This window comes from Nerophis ophidion, linkage group LG05 (genome assembly GCF_033978795.1).
Source record: "Nerophis ophidion isolate RoL-2023_Sa linkage group LG05, RoL_Noph_v1.0, whole genome shotgun sequence".
NCBI lineage: Eukaryota > Metazoa > Chordata > Actinopteri > Syngnathiformes > Syngnathidae > Nerophis > Nerophis ophidion.
This window is the reverse complement of record NC_084615.1, coordinates 2,974,322-3,000,471: the sequence shown is the minus strand read 5'-3', so window position 1 is coordinate 3,000,471 and position 26,150 is coordinate 2,974,322. Positions and strand designations below refer to the sequence as shown.

At 41.0% G+C, this 26,150-nt stretch overlaps 1 protein-coding gene across 2 annotated transcripts in view; it reads right to left on the bottom strand.

Annotated features, from left to right (window-relative positions):
* The window catches only part of atp10b (ATPase phospholipid transporting 10B), a 56,470-nt gene that overhangs the window by 7,879 nt on the left and 22,441 nt on the right, over window positions 1-26,150 (bottom strand). For both annotated transcript variants that reach the window (XM_061899717.1, XM_061899718.1), the window contains 13 exons: window positions 23,482-23,681; window positions 21,023-21,181; window positions 15,371-15,866; window positions 15,188-15,288; window positions 14,976-15,102; window positions 14,721-14,905; window positions 7,958-8,225; window positions 4,340-4,416; window positions 3,982-4,107; window positions 3,704-3,904; window positions 2,419-2,499; window positions 2,244-2,348; window positions 1,989-2,161 (listed from right to left, as the gene is read on the bottom strand). In XM_061899717.1, coding sequence (XP_061755701.1) covers window positions 1,989-2,161; window positions 2,244-2,348; window positions 2,419-2,499; window positions 3,704-3,904; window positions 3,982-4,107; window positions 4,340-4,416; window positions 7,958-8,225; window positions 14,721-14,905; window positions 14,976-15,102; window positions 15,188-15,288; window positions 15,371-15,866; window positions 21,023-21,181; window positions 23,482-23,681 — 2,299 coding nt within the window. The remainder of the gene's footprint in view (window positions 1-1,988; window positions 2,162-2,243; window positions 2,349-2,418; window positions 2,500-3,703; window positions 3,905-3,981; window positions 4,108-4,339; window positions 4,417-7,957; window positions 8,226-14,720; window positions 14,906-14,975; window positions 15,103-15,187; window positions 15,289-15,370; window positions 15,867-21,022; window positions 21,182-23,481; window positions 23,682-26,150) is intronic.

Here is a 26,150-nt window from a genome sequence, read left to right as displayed (position 1 = left end):
GGTGGGCAAAAAAAAAATGGTGTGGCCTACTGTACCACATAAAATGATGAGGTGGGCCACATAAATGATGAAGAGGGCCAATTAAAATGATGAGATGGGCCACTTAAAATGATGTGGCCTACTGTACCACATAAAATGATGAGGTGGGCCATATAAAATTATGAGGTGGGACACTTAAGTTAAGTTAAAGTAAAAGTAGCAATGATTGTCACACACACACTAGGTGTGGTGAAATTATTCTCTGCATTTGACCCATCACCCTTGATCACCCCCTGGGAGGTGAGGGGAGCAGTATGCAGCAGCGGTGCCGCGCCCGGGAATCATTTACGGTGATTTAAGCCCCAATTCCAAGCCTTGATGCTGAGAGCCAAGCAGGGAGGTAATGGGTCCCAATTTTTTATAGTCTTTGGTATGACTCGGTCGGGGTTTGAACTCACAACCTACCCATCTCAGGGCGGACACTCTAACCACTAGGCCACTGAGTAGGTGTAAGATGTATGATGTATGATGAGGTGGACCCCATAAAAAGATGAGGTTGGCCACTTAAAATAATGAGGTGGGCAACATAAAATGAAGGAGCGGACCACATAAAATTACTTGGCTGGCCATGTAAAGTGATGAGGTGGGCCACATAAAATGATGAGGTGGGCCATGTAAATGATAAGGACGGCGTGGCGCAGTGGGAGAGTGGCCGTGCGCAACCCGAGGGTCACTGGTTCAAATCCCACCTAGTACCAACCTCGTCACGTCCGTTGTGTCCTGAGCAAGACACTTCACCCTTGCTCCTGATGGGTGCTGGTTGGCGCCTTGCATGGCAGCTCCCTCCATCAGTGTGTGAATGTGTGTGTGAATGTGGAAGTAGTGTCAAAGCGCTTTGAGTACCTTGAAGGTAGAAAAGCGCTATACAAGTACAACCCATTTATAAGGCAGGCAACATAAAATGAAGGGGCGGACCACATAAATTGACTTGGCTGGCCACGTAAATTGACTTGGCTGGCCACGTAAAATGATGTACAGGATGACATAAAATGACGTGGCAGGCCAATTAAAATAATGAGGTGGGCCACATAAAATGATGAGCTTGGCCACTTAAAATGATGAGGTGGGCCACTTAAAATGACGAGGTGGGCCACTTAAAATGACGAGGTGGGCCACTTAAAATGATGAGGCGGGCCACTTAAAATGATGAGGTGGGCCAATTAAAATGATGAGGTGGGCCACTTAAAATGATGAGCTTGGCCACTTAAAATGACGAGGTGGGCCACTTAAAATGATGAGGTGGGCCACTTAAAATGATGAGGTGGGCCAATTAAAATGATGAGGTGGGCCAATTAAAATGAGGTGGGCCACTTAAAATGATGAGATGGGCCAATTAAAATGATGAGCTTGGCCACTTAAAATGATGAGCTTGGCCACATAAAATGATGAGGTGAGCCACTTAAAATGATGAGGTGAGCCAATTAAAATGATGAGCTTGGCCACTTAAAATGACGAGGTGGGCCACTTAAAATGATGAGGTGGGCCACTTAAAACGATGAGGTGGGCCAATTAAAATGATGAGCTTGGCCACTTAAAACGATGAGGTGGACCCCATAAAATGATGAGCTTGGCCACTTAAAGCGATGAGGTGGACCCCATAAAATGATCAGGTTGGCAACTTAAAACGATGAGGTGGACCCCATAAAATGGTGAGGTTGGCCACTTAAAATGAAGTGTCGGACCACATAAAATGACTTGGCTGGCCATGTAAAGTGATGTACAGGACGACATAAAATGATGTAGCAGGCCACGTAAAATGATGTGGCCTACCGAACCACAAAGAATGACAAACTAATTAGATTGTCACGTGCAATGTTTGAACGCACGATAACTGAGACACGGAAACTAGGATAAACTTCTGCTGAAAAGTGTGAAGTACAAAACCCAAGGTACCGCGGTATGAATTAGTCCCACGGAGAAGCAGATAGGGAGGACGATGAAAAAGCTACCTGGGCAGCAGGGCCACCACAGCGGTGAGGATGCAGACAAGGTAGAAAACAGGGTCTATCATTTGATTCTGCAGGGTCCAGTACGAGTTGCAAGTAACACAAGAGGTGAACAGCAACGTTATGATGAGGTAGACCGCAACACTGCCCAGCATGGTGATCCAGTGGACAAATGTCTACAAGCCACAAAAAAAAGCAGAGCCATAACACTTAGAGTTCCATATTTCAGAAAAATGTATCAAAATGATTTGTAGTCACCCAGGCTTTGATCTCTATCGAAAGATGCAGGATGATGGTAAAGAAGGAAACCGCGTTCAAAGGAGTTCCAAAGGTAAACACGTCAATGTCCGAACCCTGGTAAGCCTGAAGAAAAAGCACAAGTTAGAATATAGACTGATGTGCAACTGCAGCATCCACCTCCAAACATTCTTACCAAGTATGGAATGAAGAAGCAAATGAGACTCTGATAGAAGCCATCAAGCATGTTAATCCAGAAAGTGGAAAATCGATAGACCTAAAATGGTAACATACAAAGTATATAACACACATCATTGAATATAACAGAGGCAGTTTTCTTATGCTCTGCTTTTACTTGGACTTGAGTTTAGTTGAGTCTTTGTTGGACAATGAACAGAAACATTAAGCTCAAAGACAGATATGTTCTGTACCAGATTATAGCTAAATAGCTCATTTCCATCTGCAGTCCCTGGCTACCTAAATTAAAGGGATACAAAAATCATGCAATCATTACAATAAAATCATACCACATCACAAAATCAAATGAAGAAAAGTCATAAAATGCCCTTTCATGAACACTTACTTGATATACAATACAACCACATCTCATTTACATCATCACACAAAGACAATACATGCTCTTGTTCACATCTGTCATCATTTGTAAAAACAACAAAAACAACCAAGAATTTAACAGACACACCTCACAATTGACAACAAAAATGATGTCATGGATAAATATAATCCACATTAAATTGATTTGTCAAACATAGTGACCGTGTGAGCAGCTTTGTTAAAGTTAAAGTAGCAATGATTGTCACACACACACTAGGTGTGGTGAAATGTGTCCTCTGCATTTGACCCATCACCCTAGATGACCCCCTGGGAAGTGAGGGGAGCAGTGGGCAGCAGCGGTGCCACACCCGGGAATCATTTCAGATGATTTAACCCCCAATTCCAACCCCTTGAAGCTGAGAGCCAAGCAGGGAGGCTATGGGTCCCATTTTTTTATAGTCTTTGGTATGACTCGGCCAGGGTTTGAACTCCCAACCTACCATCTCAGGGCAGACACTCTAACCACTAGACCACTGAGTAGGTTTAACTGCTCCAAAGCCACTTTTTAACTTCAATTGTAAATGTAGAGTATGGAATCTCAGTATAACTAAAGTGAGTACATCCCTTGCATTTCAGCAACATATTTTATTAAGGGACACAGCTGTGGACAGGAAATGTGGATATTTAATAGTAGCTAAACTCTCGGAAGTTTAGGTACTACTGACTACCTCCGATCACTGAGGCTGATCGGAGGCAAAGCTCTCAATTTCAGTCTCCGTTCCTACAAGCTTTGGGTAATGATTACGAACACATGCGGCAGAAAAGAGTTTTCTCTGTACTAAAATGGGTCCTGAAATAGGAGGAGTGTGCAGCACTCACTAAACTTTTGAAATACTCCAAAATAATCCATTGACCAACCGCCTTACCCCAGCACCTTGTCCAGTCCTGTACAGCTCAGGGACACCGAGCAGCACCTCTGCCGAAACATCTTTGTCCATGATCCCAAACATGATGGGGGGTACTGAGGTGAAGAAGAGGTTGAAGAAAATCAGCAGCCAGTAGTCTGTCATGGTGGCCGCTGTGAAACCAGAGTAGAACTGATACCAGAAGAGAATGTTGACATTGGCCTGAGACATAAAGCAAAAGTTGGTAAGGGTACATGCTGGTGATAAACACAAGCAAGCTCTACTCTGTGTGAGCGCACCAAATTTTTAAAGAAGAAGTAAATGATCATGTTGGCCAGGCGAGTGTAGCACCAGTGTCCATGAACCAGCAGGAGCTTGTTCAGGTGTTTGAAGCGAGATATTGCAAAATCACTTGCCATGACTGCCTGCAGATGTCAAAGCAGAATAACACCTTTGGAATTATTGAATCAAACATATTAGTACAGATACACATGAACACAAAAGACAGACCACAAGTTAATAACAGTATGACAAAGTCTAAGCCGATTTCCATAGAATTCAGTTTCTGTCCTCTTATTTTGACCAAACTAATAAAAACTTGAAGTGCCGAAAGGGTTGAAGCTTAAAGGAGGAGCAAAACATCTTGTTTCTTCGTACCTGCATTCCTTCCTGACCGGATATGCCGATCCCGATATCGGCTGCTTGGATCATGTTAACATCATTGGCTCCGTCACCTGAGGTCACATGTTGGAAGTTGTCAGTTGAGGTTTTGTAAATATCACCGATATATATCCAGGAACTCTTTCCAAATTCATTCCTTTTCATTGCAAAACCGACAAAAGCAGTGGGACCACTAAATTGGAAACCAAAAGTATGACTTATTTTATCTTTGTGAAAACATTGGACACAGTGTGTTGTCCAGCTTATGAGATGCCATGCAAGTGTAAGCCACTGTGACACTATTGTTCTTTTTTGTTTTATAAATGTCTAATGATAATGTCAATGAGGGATTTTCAATCACTGCTATGCTGAAATTATAACTAATATTGATACTGTTGTTGATAATATTCACTACTTTTGTTTTGTTCTGTGTGGTGTTTGTGTCTCCTCTCAATTGCTCTGTTTATTGCAGTTCTGAGTGTTGCTGGCTCAGGTTTGGTTTTGGAATTGGATTGTATTGTTATGGTATTGCTGTGTATTGTTTTGTTGGATTGATTTAAAAAAACAAAAACAAAATAAATTAACTTTTTTTTTAATCAACTTTTGTAAAATGAGAATCGATTCTGAATCGCACAACGTGAGAATCGCGATTCGTATTCGAATCGATTTTTTTCCCCACACCCCTAATATATATATATATTTTATACTGTTCCGTTGGAAACCAATTTGTATGCAAACCGAAACATTTTATTTGCTAAAATGAAGTATTTCAAATGTATCCATACTAGACACACAAAAATAGCGTGGGAGTACTTTGCAACAACTTCTCTCTTAAATGTTATGGTGTTTCTCACCTTCTTCATCAAAGTGCTGGCACTCATATTATATTCAAGAAGGCACAGAAAACAGTTGTCTGGTCACAAGATTTTGTTTACATCAACTGATGCAATAAGACACATGCATGAAAGAGCTTAATTGCACAAGCAGTCACACTGTCGTGACAACACAGACTTGCATACACGTTCTTTTCCGCCTTCCTCATTGAAATTAGCGGGGAATATGAGGTGGAACTAATCTTTGAGGCAATCTAAGCGCGCCGGGTCCATTTAAAGTGGCGGACCTCCAGCAGCGCTTGTAGCTGTCTTATCACCAGCAAATTACATTTTGGCCACCAGGGTGTCAGTGCAAGACCAGGCTCTACAAACACACATAGGGGACCCGGGAAGCGCCGTACTACCGTTAATTGTTTGGCTGGGCTAACCCCAGTAATCATCAACTCTAAGTCTATTGTTCACTTTGACTGACTATTACTGTAAACTCAACTTTATTTGGCTTGCTGAATTTCCCCCAGGGATCAATGAAGTACTTTCTATTCCATTCATGGTGCTTTGTTTTGCACCTGTACGCAATAAAAAGCACGGAGATTGAATTATCAACGTACTTAAAACAAGACTATGTGGAATCCGAAACCCAATTTCCATCTAAAAGTGAATTATACTTAAACTGTACTAGGATGTTCACTGCAAAAAACAGCTAAAAAATAAGAGAAGTAGACTAGATTTTAGTAAAAAAAAACTAATAAAAACTAGTAAAATTATTATATCTATCAATAGTCGAGGTTTATGTGGTTTATTCGTCATACAGTGCTCAATACCGGGGTAGAGCGGAATATACGTTAGGTCAGGGAAAAAAAAAACAGAGGCTATTTTATCCCTGCAAGCCTGTTTCGCAGGTTTTATAAAAATATAAAAACCTGCGGAGCAGGCTTGCAGGGATGATATAGCCTCTCGTGTTTTTTCCTGACCTAACACGCACGCACGCACACACACACACACACACACACACACACACACACACGCACGCACGCAACACACACACACACACTATAGATGTCCGATATCGGAGATGATCGGTATCGGTTTCAAAAAGTTAAATGTATGACTTTTTAAAACGCCGCTGTGTACACGGACATAGGTAGAAGTACAGAGCGCCAATAAACCTTAAAGACACTGCCTTTGTGTGCCGGCCCAGTCACATAATATCTTCGGCTTTTCACACACACACAAGTGAATGCAATGCTTACTTGGTCAACAGCCACACAGGTTACACTGAGGGTGTCTGTATAAACAACTTTAACACTGTTACAAATATACGCCACACTGTGAGCCCACACCAAAAAAGAATGACAAACACATTTCGGTAGAACATCCGCACCGTAACACAACATAAACACAACGGAACAAATACTCAGAACCTCTTGCAGCTCAAACTCTTCCGGGATGCTACAATTTACACCCCCCGCTATCCCCTACCCTCCACCATCTCAACCCCCCCCCCCACCCCCCCCCACTCCACCTCAACCTAATTGATTGATTGATACTTTTATTAGTAGACTGCACAGTTCAGTACATATTCCGTACAATTGACCACTAAATGGTAACACCCCAATAAGTTTTTCAACTTGTTTAAGTTGGGGTCCCTGTTAATCAATTCATGGTACCTCCTCATGCTCTCCCAGGGAAAGCATGTCCCAAATTCCAAGCTGCTGTTTTGAGGCATGTTAGAACAAATAATGCACTTTGTGACTTCAATAATAAATATGGCAGTGCCATATTTATTATTGAACTTAACTTGAGTTGATTTATTTTGGAAACCCTTGTTACATTGTTTACTGCATCCAGCGGGGCATCACAACAAAATGAGGCAGAATCATGTTTTAAATCCACGACTATATATTGGTATTTGTTGATATATTGGTAATTAAGAGTTGGACAATATTGGAATATCGGCAAAATTATCGGATATCTGTAAAATATAACTATATACAGTATATATATATATATATATATATATATACATACATACATATATATATATATTATATTCTGAAAACAAGCAATATTTAACCTGCAATTCTTAAATTAGGCATCCTTGGGATGTTGTAAATAAATAAATAAATAATTAAATAAATGGGTTGTACTTGTATAGCGCTTTTCTACCTTCAAGGTACTCAAAGCGCTTTGACACTACTTCCACATTCACACACTGATGGAGGGAGCTGCCATGCAAGGCGCCAACCAGCACCCATCAGGAGCAAGGGTGAAGTGTCTTGCTCAGGACACAACGGACGTGACGAGGTTGGTACTAGGTGGGGATTGAACCAGGAACCCTCGGGTTGCGCACGGCCATTTTTCCACTGCGCCACGCTGTCCCCGTGGTTGTAGAATCTTAAACAAGATTTTATATGCGGGGAAAACTGAAACATTTTATGTGAGTTGGTATTTTTCTCAATTTTTCACCAGTTTTAAAGTACAATATACAAAATAGTATCATTCATGCTAAAAATTAAGATTATAATGTAAACTTAGTGACTCCAAATAAGTAAATACTATAGCTTTAGAAAATAGGGAAGTTTCTAGATTTCTTTTTTTTTGTCTTGGCAAGTGCCAAATAATTTTCAGTGTTAATGATGAATGTTGTTGTCTATTTAAGTAATCCATGAGCAGACCAACAAAAACAAAAAACTGAGAGGAAAAATATCTTGAGATAGTTGAACAGGATAACTTCTTGATACATGAACGTCCAAACAACTGAAAATTGCTATCTTTATCTTACCGACGGCAAGCGCCATCACCCCGAGAGTCTCCCTGATGACCTTCACCACTGCGCTCTTCTGCAAGGGCGTAACTCGGCAGCAGAGCACAGAGCGGCACCGCTTTGCCAACTCCACAAATCGGCCCTGCAGATCCGGCGACAGAACCATGGCCAGGGTACGTCCATCCACCACCAGAGAGATGTCTGGGGTTGTGTCCACGTTACGAGGGTCCTTTTCGTACCTCCTCACCTCCTCTAGAGTGCAGTCCAGGATAGAAGTGCATGCGATCTAAAGACAAAAATAAACACATATTTCACTTCAATAATATTCTCATTGGCAATTCAATAAGTCCTGTGCAGTGAACACGCAAGAAGCAAATAGTCAGGTCGTGGTATAAGCTGATGAAGGACACAATATTGAGTCATGTTCATGAAGTCTGACTACAAGCAACAACAAGGCCATCTGTATAAGAATTCAGCCCCTGAGCCAAAACATGATGAAAAATGGGTCACATCCTGTTTTCTTTTCATCATTCCTATGCAGTCAAAATGTCATACTTCTTGTGAGGCGATGATTGCAGGTGGTCATTGCTGGTCAAAATAATACAACCAATAAGGCTCCATTCTGGACCACAGGAGGAGAGCTATTTCCTGTGAGGACTCAATATTAGGCTGCTAATTAGATATGGAAGGCTTCGTTATTGTATTGGCGGGAACTCACTCCATCCATCATCCAAGCAGAGTATAATGTGAGTTCCGGAAAGCTCCCAGTGTATCACTTTGAGCAGGTAAGAGACGGATGGCAATATTTGATACCGGGGAATATCACACCGGATTAGCTTGTTATAAATAGCCCCATCCTTTGTAGTATCAGTAATGGCTGACCTGACACCTTAACTTTTCTAAGAATGAGTTGACCTTCGCTAATGATAGAAATGAGATCAAATGTTTAGGTGACTTACAAAATCACGGACAATCAGTGTCTCGCAGTTTAAAGATCTGAGCATAATTGAGTAACCATTACAAGAAGGTACTATGCCGTGTTGAAATATTTATTCAGTTGTACAACAAAGTGGACTGCAGAGATGCGTTACATTCGCAGTCTTTGTATATTCTTGTGTTTTGTACATACTTGCCAACCCTCCCGGATTTTCGGGAGACTCACGAAATTCACCGCCTCTCCCGAAAATCTCCCAAAATTCCGGCGGACCTGATTGAGGACAGCTTGTTTTCACGTCCGCTTTCCCACAATATAAACAGCGTGTCTGCCCAATGACGTTATAACAGTAGGATGATCGAGGGCGAGTTCTTTTTTTTTTTATGTGGGTTTATTGTTAAGCAGTTTCATTAACGTCCTCCCAGCGCGGTAACAACACACAACAACAGCAGTCACGTTTTCGTCTACCGTAAAGCAGTTTGTCTGCCGTTAACAGCAATGTTGTGACACTCTTAAACAGGACAATGCTGCTATCTACTGTACATGCATATGGTTAGAAAAATAGTGACAGAGAATAGAACAAGATAGACGATTCAAACCTTAACTCATTATGAGTAGATGAGTGTTATGGTTGTGTATATGTGTAAATAAATGAACACTGAAATTTAAGTATTTTATTTATATATATATATATATATATATATACAGTATATAGCTAGAATTCACTGAAAATCAAGCATTTATTATAAATATATATATATATAAAATACTTGACTCTTAACCACGCCTCCAACCAAACCCCCGACCACGCCCCCACCTCCCGAAATCGGAGGTCTCAAGTTTGGCAAGTATGGTTTTGTATCTCAAAGTATTGCAATTCAAACATTGCTGCTTCCCCACATCGCAGATTATTTGGGGAGTATTTACAATTTTTGTAAAGCATGTGTTGAAGAGGTTCATTTAGCCTACTGATGTGCATTTATAAATGGTTGAATTATATAGGCTAGTAAAGACTGTCAACAGGGACCAAGGAGCATATCAACTATCCCACACCTGGGACACAGTCCTGCAGGGCCGCCCCCGGCCGTTTGGTAGACATCCAGACGACAGGGGGCGTCCCGTCCTACCCACCGCACACCAGGGGATACCGCCATCCCACCACTTCAGGTGGGATGGAACAATCCATATAACACGTCACAGACGACGTCACGTCACGCTAACATAACGTGACACCTCTGATGAAGGCTGCAAAAGCAACTCGTCAGGTACAAAACTTTACCTTACAAGCCTATAAATCCACCATTTCTAAAGCATGTTCTACATTTTTTCTGGTTCTAAGTGAAGCATTTTTAAGAAGTACTACAGTAGTACATATATATATATTGGAATCAAAGAGTGTAAAGGTGACTAAAGGGTGTTATTTCATGTATTAAAGGCTCTCATAATTTGGAAATGTATTTAAAAGGTCTTAAAAAGTTGTTTTTAATTCTCTGGCTATGAAAATATTTAATTTATAATCAATAATTCATATTGTTCGCAGGAATTCATTTATTGCAGTCAGTTAGCTACCATTAAGGGACGTCCGTATGGCTTAAAAGGCTTATTTTTTCCAAATTGTGTGTTGATTTTAAGTGCAATACAAAAAAAAATAAAAAATACAAATAAAAAAAATCTCTGGACAGATAACGTTGCCATGCTGCAAGAAAAAGTAGAGGCTGGATAGTTTTATGCCACAGTAAATATGTGCCTGGTTAATCTTGTCACTCTCACAGATAGAAACTTTATATACAACAGTGGCTTGCTGGACCAAGGTCCTGCAGTCCTGGGTTCAAACCCAGGCCCGGGATCTTCCTGTGTGGAGTTTGCATGTTCTCCCCGTGAATGTGTGGGTTCTCTCCGGGTACTCCGGCTTCCTCCCACATCCAAAGACATGCACCTGGGGATAGGCTCCGCCCACCTCCAAAGACATGCACCTGGGGGATAAGCCCCTCCCACTTCCAAAGACATGCACCTTGGTATAGGTTGATTGGCAACACTAAATGCTCCCTAGTGTGTGAATGTTGTCTGTCTATCTGTGTTGGCCCTGCGATGAGGTGGCGACTTGTCCAGGGTGTACCCCGCCTTCCGCCCGATTGTAGCTGAGATAGGCGCCAGCGCCCCCAAAACGGAATAAGCGGTAGAAAATGGATGGATGGATGGCTGGAATGCTGCTTGCTAAAATGACTGACTGAAGACAGGAAGAAAAACAAAAGAGGACACGGGCCCCAAAATTTGGGAAAAAAAAAAAAAGTGCAACCACGGTACATCTGCATTCCACAACAGCTTTGTTTTGTTGGCATATTATTTCGGGCCACCCTAAAGAAACAATTCATAAAAAGTTATGACAAAAACAGTTTCATTGTTGAATGTTAGATATCACATTAATACTAAGTAGGGCTGTGCGTGAATGCAAATTAATCAGACATCATAATTAGTAGTCCCATTAAAAGTTTTTATGCAAATAACCCATCTGAAGAGCCTTATGACTCAAAATCCTTGAAACATCTCTGGCAACTCATTTTGATCCTCAAAAGTATAATATCCACATGAATTAATACATGTTTGTTTTTCAAACAACAGACTGCAACATACAGTTTTTATTAAAAATGTGTTTATTCCACACATTGCTTATTTTTGAGTCTCCTTGTTAATGCAAAATGAAACACTGATCACTATACATTTGATATAAATGATCCATAAACTGTGTTGGCCCTGCGATGAGGTGGTGACTTGTCCAGGGTGTACTCCGCCTTCTGCCCAATTGTAGCTGAGATAGGCACCAGCGCCTCCCGCGACCCCAAACGGTATAAGCGGTAGAAAATAGATGGATGTATGAATAAACATTTGAATGGTTTGACAGCACTGATGGAACTACTTGCTCTGTACTCTGTTACAAAAATGCTTAGTTGAGTTTCACCTATTTTGAATGAATTTTAGCCAGTTTAATAAACAAAACCTTTTTTAAAGGCCTACTGAAAGCCACTACTAGCCACCACACAGTCTGATAGTTTATATTTCAATGATGAAATATTAACATTGCAACACATGACAATACGGCCTTTTTAGTTTACTAAATTGCAATTTTAAATTTCCCGCGATGTGTCCTGTTGAAAACGTTGCAGAACGATGACGATTATGTTGACGTTATTGGTTGGAGCGGACATTTTATCCCAGCACCACTCACGGCTAAAAGTCGTCTGCTTTAATCGCATAATTACACAGTATTTTGTTCATCTGTGTTGCTGAATCTTTTGCAATTTGTTCAATTAATAATGGAGACTATAAAGAAGAATGCTGTTGGTGGATTGCAGCTGCCTTTAACAACCAAAACACAGCCGCTGTTTCTTTGTTTGTTGTGAAGCTTTAATATGGAACAGAGCGATCAAGCCAACATGTTTCTCTACCACATGTCAACCGGCAGGTTTGGGTGAGAAAATTGTGGTAATAAGTTGGCTTTTACCGGAGACATGAGCGGAGCTTGCGTCCTCCTGCACCTGTCAAAGAGGCAGTGCGACTTTCTTGGCTCCTCCATGGCTTCCATCAGAGACACTGGTGGTCACCACATCCCTCCGACTTTCAGGTATGACTATTTAATCTCACTAAAACACTAGTAACACAATAAGCAGATAAGGGATTTTCCAGAATTATCCTAGTACATGTGTCTAATAACATCTAAATCGCTCCCACTGCCGTCGCCTTTTTTATTTTTATTTTCTAGTGCTTCATTCTAACTTTCCTCATCCACAAATCTTTCATCCTCGCTCAAATTAATGGGGAAATCGTCGCTTTCTCGGTCCGAATCGCTCTTGCTGCTGGTGGCTATGATTATAAACAATGTTCAGATGTGAGGAGCTCCACAACCCGTGACATCACGCGCACATCGTCTGCTACTTCCGGTACAGGCAAGGCTTTTTTTATTAGCGACCAAAAGTTGCCAACTTTATCGTCGATGTTCTCTACTAAATCCTTTCAGCAAAAATATGGCAATATCGCGAAATGATCAAGTATGACACATAAAATGGAGCTGCTATCCCCGTTTAAATAAGAACATCTCATTTCAGTAGGCCTTTAAGGGACTCCCCAGTGGAAAAAGTTTGGACATCCTAGATTCCTGCGGTCATATGATGAACAGTGTAATGGTGGGCTTATTTCTAAAAATCTGGATTTATTTTGTGGCTTATCAGTTTGCAGCTACATGACTGTTCAAAGAAATAAAGAGACAGGATTTATAGTACATGCATTTTTTCTAACCTGTTGTAATCGGTGCAGTTGCTATTCCTAACTGCTGTCATGTAAAACGTCGAGCATCCACCAATTAGATTGCAGGATTGCTGTAACACTATTGATATGAAGTCTTTATGTTAACCTGTAGCTTTGCTGTGCCCTGCAGTTGTAATAGCTTCAAAATACTACACTTGCAATGTATCTACGTTGGTGCATTTTTTTGGTTAATCTCAGGTTTGATCGGGTTAAAGGCCTACTGAAATGAGATTTTCTTATTCAAACGGGGATATCAGGTCCATTCTATGTGTCATACTTGATCATTTCGCGATATTGCCATATTTTTGCTGAAAGGATTATAGTAGAGAACATCGACGTTAAAGTTCGCAACTTTTGGTCGCTAACAGAAAAGCCCTGCCTGTACCGGAAGTAGCAGACAATGACGTCACCCGTTGATGGCTCTTCACATCCTCACATTGTTTTTAATGGGAGCCTCCAACAAAAAGAGCTATTCGGACCAAGAAAAAGACAATTTCCACATTAATTTGAGCAAGGATGAAAGATTTGTGTTTGAGGATATTGATAGCGACGGACTAGAAAAAAACAACAACAAAAAACAAGTTAAAAAAAACGCGATTGCATTGGGACGGATTCAGATGTTTTTAGACACATTAACTAGGATAATTCTGGGAAATCCCTTATCTTTCTATTGTGTTGGTAGTGTTTTAGTGAGTTTAATAGTACCTGATAGTCGGAGAAGTGTGTCCACGGGTGTCTTGATGCCAGTATCTCAGGGAAGTCGATAGCAGCTTAATGGACGGCACAAGCTCAGCTGATCTCCGGTAAGAAGCGACTTTTTACCAATATTTTCTCACCGAAACCTGTTGGTTGACATCCGGTCGGGATCCATGTTCGCTTGACCGCTCTGATCCATAGTAAAGTTTCACCTCCGGGAATTTTAAACAAGGAATCACCGTTAAAGCTTCCCAACTCCATCTTTCTACTGTGACTTCTCCAATATTAATTGAACAAATTGCAAAAGATTCAGCAACACAGATGTCCAAAATACTGTGTAATTATGCCGTTAAAGCAGACGACTTTTAGCTGTGTGTGTGTGCAGCGCTCATATTTCCTAACAGTCCGTGACGTCACGCGTACACGTCATCATTACGCGAGGTTTTCAATAAGAAACTCCCGGGAAATTTAAACTTGCAATTTAGTAAAGTAAAAAGGCCGTATTGGCATGTGTTGCAATGTTAATATTTCATCATTGATATATAAACTATCAGACTGCGTGGTGGCTAGTAGTGGCTTTCAGTAGGACTTTAAAGTCAAGGCTCTTAGGTTTGCGATAACAAGCAGTCATGGGCCTCACTTTTTGCACTAAGAAGCATAGAATTATTTAAAATATAATCACAATACTGGATGAATAATTCATTCAGAACTAAATAAATGGTCATGATGGACCTCTTAAGAAGTTTGTCTGTGTTCATGTTGACATGTTTAAACCCCCTTCACTCAGGCTGAAGGGAAAGAAATGCCACAAGAAGCCGAACATTACACCGACGTAGATGAGTGCCTCCTCACCTTGTTTTTGCAGCTCATGTTAATCACCAGGTCTTCGTCTTCTAGCAGCCTGCAGGCATAGCCGATGTTGACAGCTGTCTCCGGCTTGTCTCCAGTCAGTACCCACACCTTGATTCCCGCTTCCCGCAGTGCCACGATGGTTTCTGGAACGTTCTCCTGTAGACGGTCCTCAATGCCTGTCGCCCCTGCAGGAAGACATGTGATCTACAGACAGAGTTCATCACAAATGTATGTTTTACAGCAGATGTTATTTACCCAGCAGGGTGAGGTTTGTCTCCAGCTGCACAGCGGTGTCCGTAATGAGCTGCTCTCTGCCGTCGATGGCAGCCTTAGCTTTCAGTCTGCTCACGCGCCAGTTTTCGTAGTCTTTGGCGCTCACGACCTGCAGCACGCGCAAGATGACAAGAAGCTTTTGTCATCGGAGGACACGGACATAGTAGTAATTGATCATCTTCGTGAATGTGCACCTTCTTCGTGAAGCAAAGCGTACGCAGGCCCTCTTTACCATAACAGTCAAGGTGATATTGGGTATCTGCAACAATATCCCTCTGCTTTCCACTGAGATGCTCTGGAAATATTTTGACACAAATAAATATTCTCAGGTTTTCATTTAGAATATGAAGTCATGGGCATTGACAAACTGTCTTCACCAGCATATGGTGCACCAAGCAGCTCCATGATAGCGTAGTCTGCACCTTTGGAGTACAGCACAAACTCCTTGGTGATGGGGTGTCGCACAAGAACAGACATCCTCTTCCTGTTGTAGTCAAAGGACAACGTGTCGAGAACCTCAAAAACCAGGTTCTGGCCAGACGGCAGCCTCACAGTCACACTGTCGGGGGTGCGGCTCAGCAGAGTGAAGCCATACGCTTTGGCGGCATACACCAAAGCTGCCTCGTCTGGACTTTCTGCCTCATAGCACACCGTGCTGGGCTGCTCACTAACACATGAGGTGAAAACTCCCGAATCGTTCACTTTTGGGGAGGGGTTAAAACTATCTTCTTCTTTAAAAGAGTTGTCCGAGAAGGTTCGATCCTTTTTGGCTTTAGAGGCAAATATGTTGCGAACTGAACCCGCTCTCTTCAAAAGGTTGGAGAAGTTGTCCAGTGGATTCGATGACTGGACGGAACTTGTATACTCATGTGTCTGGAAGAATATAAAACAAAGAAATGTTCACAAATTCTACAGGCGGCTAAGACCCAGCAACTTTTTGTATCTTAATCATAGATGATGTAATTATTACAACATTTTAAAAACAAGTGAGAACGGATGAGTTTTCATTTCAATAAAGAGATTTTGATGGACCACCTCCTCATCATCTTTTCAACATCCGGGGGCAAAAGTTTCAATGTTTTACATCCACACAAAAGCATCCCAACTTTTGTGTGGATATAAAATATCCACACAAAAGTTGGGAAAAGTTAAAATATCCACACAAACTTGGGAAAAGTTGGCCCCTAACCACTAGGCTACCAACTCAGTGGCCTAGTGGTTAGAGTGTCCGCCCTGAGATCTGTAGGTTGGGAGTTCAAACCCCAGCCGAGTCATATCCATCCATCCATCCATTTTCTACCGCTTATTCCCTTTCGGGGTCGCGGGGGGCGCTGGCGCCTATCTCAGCTGCAATCGGGCGGAAGGCGGGGTACACCCTGGACAAGTCGCCACCTCATCGCAGGGCCAACACAGATAGACAGACAACATTCACACTCACATTCACACACGAGGGCCAATTTAGTGTTGCCAATCAACCTATCCCCAGGTGCATGTCTTTGGAAGTGGGAGGAAGCCGGAGTACCCGGAGGGAACCCACGCATTCACGGGGAGAACATGCAAACTCCACACAGAAAGATCCCGAGCCTGGATTTGAACCCAGGACTGCAGGACCTTCGTATTGTGAGGCAGACGCACTAACCCCTCTGCCACCGTGAAGCCCCGAGTCATATCAAAGACTATAAAAAAATGGGAGCCATTACCTCCCTGTTCGGCACTCAGCATCAAGGGTTGGAATTGGGGGTTAAATCCCCATAAATGATTCCCGGGCGCAGCACCGCTGCTTCCCACTGCTCCCCTCACCTCCCAGGGGGTGAACAAGGGGATGGGTCAAATGCAGAGGACAAATTTCACCACACCTAGTGTGTGTGTGTGACAATCATTGCTACTTTTACTTTAACTTTAACAATCCGGGAGATTCGTAACTTTAGTCTGCAGACACGAGCAATATCCAAGAGTCTTCCGTAAAATCTGAAAGAGTCGGTGGGTCTAATGTATTTAGATGTATAGGCAATAGACAGCTGTGTGTGCATGCCATTACTTCGTTATGTCAGCGTGGCCACCATCTTACGGCAATCAAGACTGTCCCGTTAACCAGTTAGTCATTGTGAGACCCATGTGTTTTATGAAGAAATTGCTTATTTATGTGGCTGTCAAGAATCCTATTATTCATAGATTTATAATTATTGAAGTAGCACACCTAAAGTAGCAATCATAGAGTGACACTGTAGTATGTATTCTCCTTTTGGATCAGTTATATGATGTACTATAGTTCATATCAAAAATATTAAAAACTAGTATTTTACACAAGTTATACAGCATACTGTGCAGCAGTCATGAAAGCTTTACCTAGATCCGGCCAATCCGTGAGGCGTCTCGTTTATAAATCTTTGCTTGGATACAAAAATATTCCAATCATTCCTGCAGAAGCATTAACCTAAATTAAACCTGCAAGCTGGTTCAATCATATAAACCAGTGTCTCTAAACCATAGGCCTGGGTCCGACTGTTGGGCCGCGAGCGCCTCATGGAGGACTGCCAAAAATATTTTTTTCTCAGCTGTGGTCTGGAGGTGCCGCAGCGGTACGCAGTTGTAATACACTTGTCCACCACTAGTAGCAGTAATGAGAATATCTAACAAACAAAAAAAGACTGGAGCTGTAGTCATCGAGAAGTTTGTTAAGCGCAAAACATTAAGACTAAAAGTTAAGGTACTAATGATTGTCACAAAATAAAGTGGTCAAGCTGTATTTTCATTTGCACTTTAATCTTACATTATTTAAAAAAAACATATCTTAATATTATTATTTATTATGAATTTATTTCAACTTTATTTTAGCATTGCCTACTATTTTTTAATCAGTTTTTATGAGTACCTCCTATATAAATTAACTTAACAGAGTCAGTTGAATAATTGATTTAGAATTTTGCCTAATGAGATTTTTTAGCCTAAGATTACTTTAAAAAATAAAACTAAAAAATTTGGTGGCATCCTAAAATATTATGATGTTAATGTTGTATAAAATGATTATTATTGAGGCAAAAATTAAAAAATGAAGGCTAAAATGTAGTGTACAATACATCAAAGTATATCAGAGTATATCAAATTAGAACTTGAAAAAAATTCTGGTAATAATGAAAAAAAAAAATCATACAGAAACTTAATTTACGTAAACCATATATATTTGCTACTGCAGTTAAGCATTGTTTTTATTTGTAAATTAGTTTAGAAAAATCTATATTTTTGTTATGAATGATTGTTTGATAGTTAAAAATTGTTAATTAGTCCAACCATTGCCTGTAAAGTTAATAAAAGTTTTGTCATTGTGACATTTGTGACATATTTTCATAATTTGAGCCTATTTGAGGTTGAACAGTATACTGAAACAGATTGGCCTTTTACCAACTTTGTTAAGTGCAAAAAAATATATTACCAACTATCTTTAGCTAAGTGATCATCATCTGTTGGTGTTTCAGTAGGTTTTACCAAAGAGAGCATTTTTTTCTGATTTTATTCGCAAAGCATGGAGAATAAGACAAAAGCATATACAGTGGAACCTCGATTTACAAAGCTCTCATTGTACAAACATTTCACTTCATGAACGATAGGCTAAATAAAATATGTGCTGTTGTGCAAATCTTGTCTAAGTGTGAGAACGTTTCATCTGCCCTTTGTGGGCCTGCAGCACAGCCATTGTCGGTGATCGATCGCCGCTACTCAATCAGTCAGCACAGCATTGCTGCTTTTTTAAGTGTTTTTCTTAGCCTTTTGAGAACATTTTTCTAGTTTTGCTTTCTCAATATGAGCGCAAGAAAAGAAATGGACAAGTGATGTGGGGTTTGAAACATTTAGGAAGCATCGACAGCATTGTCGACACTGCCTGCTCCCCCAAGAAGAGTAACCAACAGGGTAAAGTGGATGTTATTTTATTTTTTCCTAATCATTGTAGTGACCGGGGCTGTTAAAGTTAATGAGTTTTGTGATTTCAAACCACATAGCTAGAGACAATGGGCTCCATTCAGCAACAAGTTCCTAACTTTCCTCTTATCTTTCTTCCTAAGTGATTTGTCCATTCGACCGGAATGAGAATCAGCACCTCCAAGTCCATGGTTCTCGCCCAGAAAAGGGTGGAATGCCATCTCCGGGTTGGGGAGGAGACCCTGCCCCAAGTGGAGGAGTTCAAGTACCTAGGAGTCTTGTTCACGAGTGAGGGAAGAGTGGATGGTGAGATGGACAGGCGGATCGGTGCGGCGTCCTCAGTAATGCGGACGTTGTACCGATCCGTTGTGGTGAAGAAGGAGCTGAGCCGGAAGGCAAAGCTCTCAATTTACCGGTCGATCTACGTTCCCATCCTCACCTATAGTCATGAGTTTTGGGTCATGACCGAAAGGATAAGATCACGGGTACAAGCGGCCCAAATGAGTTTCCTCCGCCGTGTGGTGTGTCTCTCCCTTAGAGATAGGGTGAGAAGCTCTGCCATCCGGGAGGAACTCAAAGTAAAGCCGCTGCTCCTCCACATGGAGAGGAGCCAGATGAGGTGGTTCGGGCATCTGGTCAGGATGCCACCCGAACGCCTCCCTAGGGAGGTGTTTAGGGCACGTCCGACCGGTAGGAGGCCACAGGGAAGACCCAGGACACGTTGGGAAGACTATGTCTCCCGGCTGGCCTGGGAACGCCTCGGGATCCCCTGGAAAGAGCTAGACAAAGTGGCTGCGGAGAGGGAAGTCTGGCTTTCCCTGCTTAGGCTGTTGCCCCCGCGACCCGACCTCGGATAAGCGGAAGAAGATGGATGGATGGATGGAGTCCATTCAAATACATGATGTGTTCTTAAAAGGCCCAATTGTTCCCACCTGCTGTTCCTAAGTTGCTGAATGCCAAATGGTTAGTGCGTGGGTGTCTATCAAAATTTGCATATAAATACACCCTTATTTCCCCAATTTGCATATTTAAACACCCTTAATTCCGTAATTTGCAAAGGTAAACGCCCTTAATTCCCTTTATAAGGGCACAATTTTGCCGGAAAAGCCGAACGTCAAATACACGGAGAAAACACAAACAGATTACGGAAGAAATACATAATGTCAAAACGAAAATTTAAGAAAGGAGGGACTGCTGAGGTAACCTAAAGCATTCAAATAAATATTCGTCACTTCGGGAAAATAGGTCTACATGACCGTGAAATATGCACTCCCTCCCCAGGGCACGATCTGCGGCATCTTGCAGTAGCAGCAAAAGCATTGCCATTGTGTGAGTTGAGTTGCAACAGGGTGTGAAAGGCCTGTTGGTCTTTTAAAAAGTCACCAATCACAATATCAACGCCTCCGTAAATGATGTCTATTTTGAAATGTCTATATATATATATATATATATATATATATATATATATATATATATATATATATTTATGTATGTCTCTCGTTCTGTCTGTCTTATGTCTATCTATCTATCTATCCGTCTATGATATTAATTTAACATTAAACAATAGAAGTAAGGGAAGTTGTCACACTTAAGAACAAATAGGCCACCCTAAGAGTACTCTGGAGCACTCGTAAATTTTGTTTTTACCTACGAACAAATCCTAGCTAAGAAAACATTTGTGAATACAAAAATCTCCTTAAAAACTTCGTAAGTGGGCCCTAAGAACAACATTTTTTCTTAAGAAAAGTTGCTGAATGGGGGCCAATGAGTGAGTGTGTAAGGCGGCTGCATAGGAAGATGGACAATGTAAGGTACAAACTTTTACTAAAATATGGATTTTTGTCGAGGCTGGAACTCATTATTTTGGTTTACATTGTTTCTTATTAAGAAATTTGCCTCAATATATGAACTTTTGTATTCATGAATATTGTTGAAGAACCCATTAAGTTCGTAAATCCAGGATCCACTGTATTAGTAAGTCCATCGGAGTTTGGCACCTTAGGTGTAAGACAACAAAAAGTAGATTTTTATCACAAAAACAAATTCCTCAATCATCTTATTCCTGTCCTCAATCTTTACTTCCCATCCACAGTGACAGTAAACAGAACACTCACCCTACGTCTCCGACCTGTTGCCATGGAAACCACCACAGTGTTGCAAATGGCGAGAGCCAGAAAAAACTCCAGGTATGGATCTATCTTCTGGCTTCTGCTGCTTCGCTCGGCGATGTTGACCCGCCGAAGCAGCTTCCTGTCTGGAATCACCTCAGTTTCCTGTGATAGTGAATTGAATCTGTCCATCAGCTTTTTTTCCCTTTCTGTTGAAGAATCTGTTATTTGACAAAATAATAGTCCAGAAAAAGGTGATGAAAAGTGTGGGATGTTTGCGCATACTAATCGTCTTCTTAGAGATATACAGGTAGTTTAAACTTTAACGCTAATTGGAGACTTACTCCATCTCATGCTGTTTCCTTCCACAGATAATTATAGACTCTGAGCTACTCTACCGTATATTATGAGCAATCTATAGTGGACGTTTACGGTTTATGTCACATCTGTGGTGGATGCCAAATGGTACCCAGCGTGACCATATGCCCTGTCACCGACACTTTTAGTGTGCTCATCACTGGCGCCTCGCAGCTTGGCCATCTGCAACGGGCACCAGGCTCCAGAGGCCTGTTGACCTAAGGATGAGTGGATAAACAAATGGCAGTTCGAGCTTTGTAATCATAGTTTACCAATGTTATTATACCATAAAAATACAGCATAAGGCAAATGTCGTAGATAATAAACTTTATCAATGATTTTGACATAGCCAAATACGATACAAAACTTTGGGCTGAAGAACCTATTGGTTTCGTTGAGAATCCTGATAAAAGCATCTCCCGTATTTTTCGGATTATAAATCACCCGGAGTATACGTCGCACCGGCCGAAAATGCATAATAAAGAAGGAAAAAGACGTATATAAGTCGCATTTTTGGGGGAAATTTATTTGATAAAGTCCAACACCAAGAATAGATATTTGAAAGGAAGTTTAAAATAAATAAAGAATAGTGAACAACAGGCTGAATAAGTGTACGTTAAATGAGGCATAAATAAGCAACTGAGAAGGTGCCTGCTATGTTAACCTAACATATTATGGTAAGAGTCATTCAAATAACTATAACATATAGAACAGGGGTAGGCAACCTATGGCTCTAGATCCAGATGTGGCTCTTTTGATGACTGCATCTGGCTCTCAGATAAATCTGAGCTGACGTTGCTTAACACGATAAGTAATGGATAATTCCACTTGTAATCACAGTGTTTAAAATACTGTTAAAATTATAAAACATTCTCATGCATTTTTAATCCGTCCATCCGTTTTCTCCCGCACCTGTTCAAGAAGTTGCGTTAATGGTAAGAAGTTATTTATTTATTATTGGTTAGTGTCCTGGTGGTTCTTCAGACCCCCAAGCACCTGTTTCAGAGTTACAATATTGTTTTATTTTTCAATAAGTCTCTCAGTTGCTTTCCAGCATTAGTATTTCCAGCGCCAACCCAGTCTCTCCTCCAGGCTGCTGCTTATAACAGAGCGACAGGTGATTAGATAACAAGGCCCAGGTGGGCCTTCTACACACCTGTCGCTGCAGGCCTGCTGGCCACGCCCCCTCCACAGTTAGCTTCAGAATATGTTATTACAAGAATAAGAGACCTATTATACTCTAGAAATGTGTGTCTTACTTAAAAATGCACGTGTTTAGTTGTGTTCAGTGTTAAAAAAAATATTATATGGGTCTTACGGAAATATATTTTAAAGTATTTGGCTTTTTGGCTCTCTCAGACAAAAAGGTTCCCGACCCCTGATATAGAACATGGTATACGTTTACCAAACAATCTGTCACTCATAATCGATAAATCCAATGAAATCTTCTTCCTCGATGTCGCTTCTAAACAACTGTGCCAACTCCAAAGGTATGCGCCGCTTCCTCTTGTCGTTTTCTGCTGCATATTTCACTACGTCCAGCTTGTAATCTGCAGTACATGATTTCCTTTTCAACGCCATTTTTTGTTCAGCCCTTCTCAGTTTTTATAAGTTACCGCCAACGATGAAATGATCCATTGTAATAGCTATGGCAGTAGCATATAGCAGTTAGCATTCCATGACCCACAATGCACTTTTACCATGACCCTCCCCCGCCAAATTCTTATTGGTTGACGTGTGTGTGACGATTGCTGACGTGTGTGTGATGATTGCTGACATTTTCTTCGTCTCTTCCGCGAATGAGATAAATAATATTTGACATTTTACGGTAATGTGTTAATAATTTCACACATAAGTCGCGCCGGAGTATATGTCGCACCCCCTGCCAAACTATGAAAAAAACTGCGACTTACAGTCCGAAAAATACGGTATTTGCACAGTTTGTGATGCACAATAGCTCTTTTGACCCTGCCATTTTCAATCTGAAATAGGTCCGTCAAGTGGAACTGACTCGCTCAGACTCTCATGAGCAACCAAGCAAGTCCACAACCCGCAGTCCCTCCCTCCAGCAGCTCTAGAAGTAAATCTTGACTGAGCGCTCGTCTTACCAGCGGACTGCTGAAGGCCACGTTGCTCTGGGCGTTTACTGCGAACTTGCTCTTGTGTCTGCTTCCATGCTGATGTTGTCTCCCTTTAGGGCTGCTGTCCTCAGCGGCCACAGACCATCCAGGCTGTGGGGGCTGTGGCTGCTGGTTAAAGATGACCTCCTCTTCTGTATCCGGATCATCAATAACTGCCAAACGGATGGCTGCAAAACCAGTTGGGGGTTATTCATCTAGTATAAAATAGTAATGAAATAAGTTAAATACTGACAGTTTGGCAGAAAATACTGTAGTAAAACAGAAATATGGATGCAATCCTGTTTTTAGTAATGTCATCTTAGTATACAGTATACTCAAATTCATCGCAATGCTGAATCATCTAACATACCTTAAGAATAATGGATCACAAGCAAAAAATAAAGCAAACATAAATGTGGGAAAATGTGGGACAAGTGATTAAAGGGGCTCCATTATATCCCCCTGAAAACCTTTATAGTGGATATTTATTTTTCAGTTTTTTAGACACTAAAAATATTAAAGAACGGTGACGGGCAATATTTGAAATGATAAGTAAAAAAGAGCCAACGTGGTAATCACAATCTGCGATGAGGTGGCGACTTGTCCAGGGTGTACCCCGCCTTTCGCCAGATTGTAGCTGAGATAGGCACCAGCGCCCCCCGCGACCCCAAAGGGAATAAGCGGTAGGAAATGGATGGATGGTAATCACAATACTAATCTCCAAACTTTAGCACAGCAACAAATAATTCACATGACATGTAGTAGTTGTCAAATCAAACACCATTATTAGTGATTTTACGACAAAAATAGGTGCCTTTTCTGAAGAGTTATGCAGGTACACAAAATGAATAAAGGAAATAATAAATTCACATAAAAACATTAAGCACACTATTTTGATGTTTAGAAGTCGGTCAATTTTTCATGGCAGCACTACAATGGTAGATAGGTAGAAGTCTCTGTCGCGGTTTTAAAAACAATAATTTTATCAATACAGCATAGTTGAAATGAACCACGACCCTGGAACACACATACACTGTCTCGGTTATAATAGTGCCTAACATTGTGCCTAAAAAAATTAGTCTGTTTCCCTGCTTATCAATCCACGGAATTGAGTTCCTAAACAAAGCATCCACACTTCAAAAAAATCAAATCTGACTACAAAAAAAGTAGGTTTGTAGCAGGTGATAAGTTTGCTTTGTACATCATTTTAGCTGTTTGCAAATGCACAAAATCACTGAATTTCAAAATTTTTGTTTCAACAAATGAAGGCCTTGTATGTTCTCCATAATCATCATTGTTTATTTTTTAAACTGATCTTTTCTGTAACATGGTTAGTGAATGAAGTGTACTTTTGTAATTATTTTGCCATATTTCTACACAATAACTCAGATATGGTAATACTTGCGAGCAGTAGAGAATATGGAGTGAATATTGTTGGGGGTTCTCGCAGAAGTCTTTTGGAACATTATAACAACGAAAACAAAAGGTAACACTGTACTAGTTTTATGTTATGTTCGAATCCAAGCTGAAAACACTTATTAATTGTGCATATGACAACTGAAAGTATTTTATCTACAGTATTTGATTGATTTTATAATTATGATTGCTTTTATGGTGATTGTATTATATTTGAATTATGATTTTAAATCTTAATTTTTGCCTTCATTCAATTTTCTGTAAAACATTTTAAAAGGCCTTGTGTACGAATTGTGCTCTATAAATAAAATTGCCTTGCCTATTAGTATTAGCTGCAACAAGAGAAAATAGCAATCATTGAGATATAAAAAAAACAACAAACAACAAACGTGCTGTGATGAGGTGGCGACTTGTACAGGGTGTACGCCGCCTTCTGCCCGATTGTAACAGAGATAGGCACTAGCGCGCCCCACGACCCCAAAAGGAATAAGCGGTAGAAAATGGATGGATGGACAACAAACGTGATCATTTTTAGTTATCGTATTTTTCGGAGTATAAGTCCCTCCGGAGTATAAGTTGCACCGGCCGAAAATGCATAATAAAGAAGGAAAAAAAAAACATATATACAGTGAAGAAAATAAGTATTTGAACACCCTGCTATTTTGCAAGTTTTCCCACTTAGAAATCATGAAGGGGTCTGAAATGTTCACGGTAGGTGCGTGTCCACTGTATGAGAGATAACCTAAAAAGAAAAATCAAGAAATCACAATATATGATTATTAACAATTAATTTGTGTGATAAAGCTGAAAATAAGTATTTGAACACCAGCATTACAGAGGTCAAAGGTTTCCTGTAGTTCTTCAGCAGGTTTGCACAGACTGCAGGAGGGATTTTGGCCCACAGATCTTCTCTATATCACTCAGCTTTCTGGGCTGTCGCTGAGTAACACAGACTTTCAGCTCCCTCCAAAGATTTTCCAATTGGATTTAGGTCTGGAGACTGGCTAGGCCACTCTGGAACCTTGATATGGTTCTTACGAAGCCACTTCTTGGTTTTTCTGGCTGCGTGCTTTGGGTCATTGTCATGTTGGAAGATCTAGCCACGACTCATCTTCAATGATCTGACTGAGGGAAGGAGGTTTTTGGCCAAAATCTCACAATGCATGGCTGCAGTCATCCTCTCCTTAATACAGTACAGTCGTCCTGTCCCATGAGCAGAAAAACACCCCCAAAGCATGATG